Here is an 8,374-nt window from a genome sequence, read left to right on the forward strand (position 1 = left end):
GGCTGCAGCCCAGGACTCTACCTGCAGTTGCTTTTGCCAAAGCAGATTATTTCTATTTCCTTGCAACCTGGATGCTGAAGAGCAGCAATGAGCCAAGTGTCAACCTCCACCCACTCCTTGAGAGCTCATAATAGTATTTTGCCCTTTTTTATCTTTCTCATATGCACAATGATCTACTTTTAGCTCTTTTTTATTGTATCCTTCCCTCCCGTCCCACCCTTCTCCTCTCTCCTGGACTCTCCTGGTTTCTCTCTCCTGCTGCAGACAGCCAGGGGTACATCAACATTTTCAGAGACATTTCTGTGGTCAGGAGCCCACAGGTTGTGAAGCTCTGCATCGGTGGACACTGCACCTCTCATTTCCACCTTCTCAGAAAGCAAGCTAAGAAACGAAGGAAATAATGTAGTGTTGCTAAAAAAGCCCTTAAGTAACAGCACAGACCAATGACAACTTGGGAAGCCTGTCTATAAAAATAGCACTGTCCAACCCCCCACTTTCATTGCCTCCTGTCTCAGCCCTTTCCTACCAGCACCACGTTTTTCCTGCGACCTAAATCCTTTTTAGCTGCGGGAGAGTTACCCAAATACAGCTACTTTGCAATCAGAACAGAGTGTAACCAGGTTTGAGGGTGCTTTATAATGCTGCAGGCACTTCCTGACACAGAACTGAGCCTTCTGCACAGCTAAGACCTGTTTTGCCCATGCTCTTTACATCCCAAGGTCATGTCACTCCACTTCAAGCCTCTTGGAACACTCTTCTATTTTTGCTTATCAAAAGCAAATTTCTTGCCATTCCGTGTCCTCAGAGCCAACCATCACAGAACAGCAACAGGGAGGATTCTTGGCCACCAGCAACAAACACAAACCAACCAAAAAAAAATCCCCAGAAAACAAAATACAGCAAAAATCAAAACAAAACCAAAACAAACAAAAACCAACCAACCAAACAAAAAAAGTGACAGTTTGTTGCTTGTTTTTTTTTTCTCTTAACTTCCAAATCATGACAATCAACAGGAAAAAAAAGTATTTCTTAAAAACTCAAAACTCTGTCACTCCTGTTCTTCTAAAATCCAACTCAGCTGAGTCAAGCTGTGTCAAAGCTGGAGCAACAGTGCCCAGAGCTGGGAAGGGCTGTGATCAGAATGACACTGTACCAAGCACACAGACCATCAGTTCCCACTTCCATCACCTGCAAAGCACCACGGGCAGCCCCCAAGGGCCATTCCCAGCCAGCACAGTCCTGCTGGCTCTGGGTGCAACTCTCCTCACGCTGGGATATGTGGCTAACAGGCTTTGTGGGCTCAGCATCATCCTTCTTTTCCATTAATTTTGTGTGCTTCTCTGCATCACAGGCCACTATTTTTAGCCACCATCTCTCTTGAGCTGCATATTCCCCAGCACTGAGTCATGATGCCAAGCCTGTCAGCGCGGCAGTCACGCCGCGTGTCACCTCTCGGCACTGCTTCTCCCCAGGCCCCATGAGACAGGAACAGAGACAGAACAGAAGCCCCACAGGATCCAGGGAAGGGATTCCAGAGGAGAGCTGACATTGACACTATGGATGGGCCTATTTATTGCTCTGACATCAATGCTTCCCACAGATTAAACTGCACAACTGAGGGAATTCGTGACCTCAAACCGCAAAATGAGCCAAGAACGGACACAGAAAAAGGCTCCAGAGACACATGAATACATTTGTATTTCCTTTTGTTCCACGCTTTGCTTTCTTCACCCTTACTGGGGAGATACACAGTGCAATTGCAGATCCACCACTGGATGCACTGTCAGGCACAGCAAGACTGGGAAGAGGCATTTTTCCAAGTACTTATTGCCCTTGATGTTCAGCTCTCTCTTAAAGCTCTTCACCTACTTACTTTCCGTGCCATACTGATGTCTGTTATTAATTGAAATAAGTAACACTTGGGGGAAAAATCATGTAACTTAGAACAAAGAGAGATGTAGAATAAAAGCAGAGCTTCCAGAACAGTGAACCACAGAAAACACCACCCAAGTAGTCAACAGCCTGTCCTTGAGAACCAGGCAGATGAAAGGGATGGAAAGGAGCAATCCCCTGAACTTACCTTGGTTATAGGCTTGAATACTAGGTAGAAAACACTAATTAGACTCATTTTATTAACATCTCATCAGCATATTAATGTACTATTAGCATATTAAAATACCAACCCACAGGCTAGCGGGACCCCTGCTAACAAAAAGCCCCCTCCCCTGTGAGCAGGTGCAGTGACATTTTTAAGCCCTGTCACTTTATAATGGAAACTAAAAACTAGTTCACTACTCAGGTCTATGAGTGATAGAACATCATTAGAGATGAAATAATTGTACATATTAGGTGGATAGATGATGGTAGAGCGGTAGATGTGGTTTATCTTGATTTCAGTAAAGCATTTGACACCGTCTCCCACAGCATCCTTGTAGAAAAGTTGATCAGGTATGGGTTTGGTGATCAGGAAGTGAGGTGGATTAGGAACTGGTTGAAAGGAAGGAGTCAGAGAGTTGTAGTCAATGGGGCAGAATCTGGTTGGAGGTGTGTGACTAGTGGAGTCCCACAGGGGTCGGTACTGGGACCGGTGTTGTTCAACATCTTCATCAACGACCTGGATGAGGGTATAGAATGTACCCTCAGCAAGTTTGCTGATGACACTAAGCTGGGAGGAGTGGCTGACACACCAGAAGGCTGTGCTGCCATTCAGAGAGACTTAGATAGGTTGGAGAATTGGGCGGGGAGAAACATGATGAAATTCAACAAGGGGAAGTGCAGAGTTTTACATTTGGGGAAGAACAACACCATGTCCCAGTACAGGTTGGGGGCTGAACTGCTGGAGAGTAGTGTAGGTGAAAGAGACCTGGGGGTCCTGGTAGACAGGAGGATGACCATGAGCCAGCAATGTGCCCTTGTGGCCAAGAAGGCCAATGGCATCCTGGGGTGCATTAGAAAGGGTGTGATTAGTAGGTCAAGAGAGGTTCTCCTCCCCCTCTATTCTGCATTGGTGAGGCCACATCTGGAGTATTGTGTCCAGTTCTGGGCCCCTCAGTTCAAGAAGGACAGGGAACTGCTTGAAAGAGTCCAGCGCAGAGCTACGAAGATGATTAAGGGAGTGGAACATCTCCCTGATGAGGAAAGGCTGAGGGAGCTGGGTCTCTTTAGCTTGGAGAAAAGGAGACTGAGGGGTGACCTCATCAATGTTTACAAATATGTAAGAGGTGAGTGTCAGGGGGACGGAGTTAGGCTTTTCTCGGTGATGACCAGTGATAGGACAAGGGGTAATGGGTGTAAATTGGAGCATAGGAAGTTCAAGGTGAATATCCGAAAAAATTTTTTTACTGTGAGAGTGACAGAGCCCTGGAACAGACTGCCCAGGGAGGTTGTGGAGTCTCCCTCACTGGAGACATTCAAAACCCACCTGGATGGGTTCCTGTGTGATGTACTCTAGGTGACCCTGCTCTGGCAGGGGGGTTGGACTAGATGATCTCTCGAGGTCCCTTCCAGCCCCTAAGATTCTATGATTCTATGATTGTACATGTTTCCATGTATAAAAGTAGCCCTTGTGTTTCAGGAAGCTGACATAGCTCTGTGGAACAGCACCTGGCTCCTTTTCCTGTGATATTCAAGCAAGTCTCTCGACTCTGTGTGTGGATCAGCTTCTTGTACTGCAGGTGACAGATCCTGCTCTTTGGGGCAGCAATATTACAGTTCCAAAACCTTACAGAAAAGTTGTTCAGCCTGCTACAAGGCACATGGCATTGCTCGTGCTCTGTGATGGCCAGAGGATAGTTTAAAAATAATATTTCAGACTGAGTGTTACTACATAATGGCCTGAAATTTCAGGGCCTGCACTTGATCCTGGGAGCAATTTCTGCTTTTCCAACCTGTACCCTCTATGTTCTCTTCCTATACTCTGTGTAAGTACCAGGGTATCCCTCTCACATTCAAAGGAATTTAGAATTTCCTACTAACCACCTGGGTGAAGCTACTCTATACAGGAATGCAGTGCTTGCTCCCCAAAAGGACAAAGCCATCTGAACCAAGTGTCACTAGCACATCCCCTCCTCTTCCCTCCCATGCCTTCAGGCACAGGGGTGCAGATCTGCTTCAATAAATCCACCATTTTTGTGCTTTTTTCACCATTACAGTGACAGACCAAGTCCTTTTCACAACAGCTGATCATCAGTTCAGAGTCACAACAAGCCTTTTGGTTAGTGCTAATCACTTCCATCTTCAGCTTTGGCAAAAATACTGAAAAAGAGGGCAAAACAAAATGCAGAGAATGCATTTATCTAGCAGAGGTAAAGAGCATTTGTTACTAATCTGTGCTCCAGGAGGCAAGATGAAGCTATGAAAAGAAATAATCCCAGGAAACAGGTTTCTGAGTGAAGAGATACACGCAGGCTGCTGAAAGGGACAGAGCTGGAAAGGCCATTTGCAAAGAAGCTGCAGGGATCTGCCTCCAGCTACAGCAGGAAAGGCAGGTATTGTTCCACTCTAAAAGTGAGGGTGGACTTGTGTTCATAACTAAAGCCTGATTTTCCAAAACATTTAATGTGTAACAGCAGCCTCTAGTTTTCCCATGACAGTGCACACCATCGGGCATAACTGGGTGTTTCTCACTTCATCATAAGAACAAGACTTTTTTTCCAGCCATTCCACCACCTCACTTCCAGCACACACTAGCTGGCAAGCCAAGAATACCTTTTAGCACCAGTGAAGCACTCACAGAGCAAGGTTGCTCTGAACAGAGAGTTTAAGGAAGAAACAAACCCCAGTTTCAGATCTGTTCAAGGTCTGAACTGTGCAAGTGGCTCTTACGAAAGACCTAAACTTTCCTGTTTGCCTGATTTTGCCTCCAGTGATGTCACCATTTGACACAGTCCCAGGTGAATCGAGTGAAATTAATCCTAATCCAGTTAAATCTTCACCCTGAGCTGTAGCTGAGACTCCTTTCCCTGCTGCCAGCAGTGGAGAAAAATGTTTTAAGGCTCCAAAACCAAGAATTGCCTCATCCTCATCAGCCAGCCTGAGTCCTGCTTCTGATACAAACCCCACAAAACAGGCTGGACCAACACAGGCAATGACAAATTAGCAAACATATGTTGAAATAAGTAACACGTCAGTAAGATATTGGACACAAAATTTCCCTAGATCATTTTTCAGACATGGAAGACAACTCTTAAGAGGAATACTTTAATGCAGAAAAGCCAAAAAAATAAAAGTGTAGGGGGGAGGGAAGGCTAAAGTGTCTGTTGTGATTTTTGGAAATCAGCACAAAATGTAGTTATCTTTAAAATATTACATTTAAAAAAAAAAAAAAATTTGAAGCAAATTTGTGCCTTTGGCACAGGAGATCAAATTCAGCTACTCACATCACAGCTGCTCTTTGGCTGCAAACCTGTCACAGAGAGGCCACATCTTTATTTTAATGATAAAAGTGTATCTGGGGGAGGTAGGGCAGTCAGGCAAAGGGGATGGCAAAGAAAATGTGCAGCTTTTCCAGCTGAAGTGCAAGGAAACAAAGACCTAGAGTCGAAAGGAGCAAAGAAAAGGTCTGGAGCACAAGGGACCCCTCCATGCAAACAGTTGCCACATGGTCTCTGGGCACTGAGAAAGACTAATGCTAAGATTTCCAAACTAATCAGTGGTATTGCAGCACATGGGAACTTTTCCATAGATTTCAAAGGATCAGCCTTTCACTTTGCTGCAATAAGGAACTGTCCATGTCTACAGCATCAGCTGCCTGGAGCAACAAGCACAGACTAGGAAACTTGCTTGCATCAGGCATGGCTTTTTGTTTTGTCTCTTTTTAAACCCTATACTTTTGAGAATCTGTCCTGTATTGCCCACTGAAATGCTGCAGAATTCTCCATGTCAGTTTGATCCTGCTAATCACAAGAACACCATGAGGGTGGATCACCCAGGGAAAGGAAGAACAGTATCTTTACAGACATCAGAAACAGATTCTAAAGGACACAAACACTGACAAAGGTTTCGTTTTCTTTCATTGTTTAAATAAAAGTTTTGAGAATAAACACATCCCACATGACTTCCATCATAAAAAGTTTGTATGACATTGGTTAGAAGTGCAGAGGAATACCCAGGTAGTGATTGCACAAAACATTTCTGAAATTGAAGATCATTTCAGCAAGTCAGTTGGTTTAAATAAATAGCATTTCCTGTTCCAAGGCTTTTTTAATGTATCCAAGTTACATAAATACAACCTAAAATAGAAACTTAAATCTAATTAAATTAATCAGAACACCTTCTGGGTAGATAATCCTTTTTCATGGTGAAAGTGGCTTGTGGTCTAGCTTAACTCTATTGGGAACAGGCTTACCTCACATCAAAAGAATGTGTGCAAATGCATTTGCATCATTTAAACAAATTTAGTTAAACCAAATATGAGTTAATCAGTGCAAATTTCCCAAAGTCTCAGCTTAAAAGGTAATTCAATTTAAAAACAACAGGAGGAGCTTGACAGAAAATATACACAACCTCCTTTAAAGAGCTTCTTTCTGAGAGGTGATTTGTACTTTCCCAGGACACACCACAACTCCCACATGCCACTGAATTCAGTGGAAATTCAAGAGTTCAGCTCTCTCAAGAGGCAGATCACAAGTGTGGAATTAACACTGCTGTATTTACTGCAAATGCTGCTGCTCCCTTGCTGGAAGGGAGCTGCTGAGATGACAAAAAGAAAGGTCTGGAGATGAGGCTGTGCTGCATCATGCCCCATATCCAGCAAAATACTCACTTTGGAGCCTTTATGAAAGAAATAAAAAGCTCCTCAGGATAAAAAGGATGCTAAATGTCTCACTGATATGGTGAGGAAACCCATCCCACCTCATACCTAGTCATTATCTAATAGTAGTGTTTTATTCAGTAGTGGGTTTGCAGCCACATCAGAGGTGGTCACAGCTTTATGTGCAACCCAATGAGGCAGCTTATGGATATTGCTAGGTAAGCAAGAATAAATCTTGCTCCAAGCACACTGCTTTGCAGCTCTTGGGATAACCAATGTGTTTCATTCACCACCTAGCAGGCTGGTTGGGAAACAGCAGGTTAAGTTAACTTGCTCCTCACAACAGAATTTCCTTGTTCTTCCAGAAGAAACACATCAAGTACTCACTGTTGCAAGGTGTGCGACTCATAAAAGACTTTAAAAATAAAATTAAAACCCCAATTCTCATACTAGACTTTTTAGCAAAACTGGAAGGAGTTTGGGTTTTTCTTTTGTGCCAAGAATAAAATGACAAAATATCATTATTACAGATCCTTCACATAAGGAGAAAGTTAAGGCTTTTTTTTTGCAGAGATTCCTTTTCAAAGGCAGGTGTGAATGTGAAGTCACAGTCTGCTTAAAACATGACATCTCCCATTTTCTCTCTCTGTTGCAGAAGGTGCAGACAGCCAAGGAACATTCATGGCAAGTTAGTGTAGTTAACACCTGATAAGGTGAGATGTTCTAGTTTCACAACAGGGCCACCCACTGCTTTGAGGAGCACTGATGTTTTTGCAACACCAGCCAACACTGTCACTGTTAGAACTTTCCCATAAGGCAATACAATCAGGAATATTAAAAAAACACAACAGAAGTATGAAGTTTGAATCATCCACGGTATTTTGGCATAAATCAATCTAAAAGAGAGAGAATTAATTTGAGATCAGTCAAGCTCTTACAGAGCAAAGGCCTCTATCAGCCCTGGATCTGCTCCTCCATTTATTAGCGTGAGAAACAGATTCAACTTCTGATTTCTTTGCTGAGAATGCCAGTCAGCAGCTCCCCAACAAGAGGAGTCCTTTTCCAATATCCTTTTTATCTCTCCCAAGGAAGAATTCATTACTACCTGCCAGCCATCAGCTAGTACAGATCTGGTTTCCTCCTGCCATCACCTTGTTCCTTACAGTGGAGATACCATAACCATTTCTACATTCAACTACTGCAAACTTTTAGGACCGAAAGCAACATCCAAACATTTTAAAACATTTTATCTGCTATAACTGTATTTCTTTGAACTCAAAGGAATACTTGGAAGAGGTAGTCCAGGAGAAAAGGGTTTTAAGTACCAAAACCTGTACGTCCCATACCAGGCTGACAGCCCTATCAATACCCCAAGAAGCTTTTGACTGAAGTCATGGAAATAGATGGCAGTGCAGAGAAACATGAACACCCAGATCATGGAGAGAAAACACAAGGAGACAAACAGGCTGTTGATCACAACATGCAGCTTAGAGTTCTGGTCTATGGACAAGCCTTCCAGCACAGCTACCTCCTCCACAATCATCAGAGTGCAGTAGGAGAGCAGGAAGCAGTGCCCCGAGATGTCAAACCCACTCCAGATGCCATTGTCCCGGTGGCATTCCT

At 43.7% G+C, this 8,374-nt stretch overlaps 1 protein-coding gene across 1 annotated transcript in view; it reads right to left on the reverse strand.

Moving 5' to 3' along the window:
• Positions 1 to 7,997: 7,997 nt before the first annotated feature.
• Positions 7,998 to 8,374, reverse strand: part of FITM2 (fat storage-inducing transmembrane protein 2) — a 22,269-nt gene continuing 21,892 nt past the window's right edge. The window contains exon 3 of the mRNA XM_009998778.1: positions 7,998 to 8,372. Coding sequence (XP_009997080.1) covers positions 7,998 to 8,372 — 375 coding nt within the window. The remainder of the gene's footprint in view (positions 8,373 to 8,374) is intronic.

Source organism: Chaetura pelagica, unplaced genomic scaffold (genome assembly GCF_000747805.2).
Source record: "Chaetura pelagica isolate M959 unplaced genomic scaffold, ChaPel_1.0 scaffold275, whole genome shotgun sequence".
In the NCBI taxonomy this organism is placed as follows: domain Eukaryota; kingdom Metazoa; phylum Chordata; class Aves; order Apodiformes; family Apodidae; genus Chaetura; species Chaetura pelagica.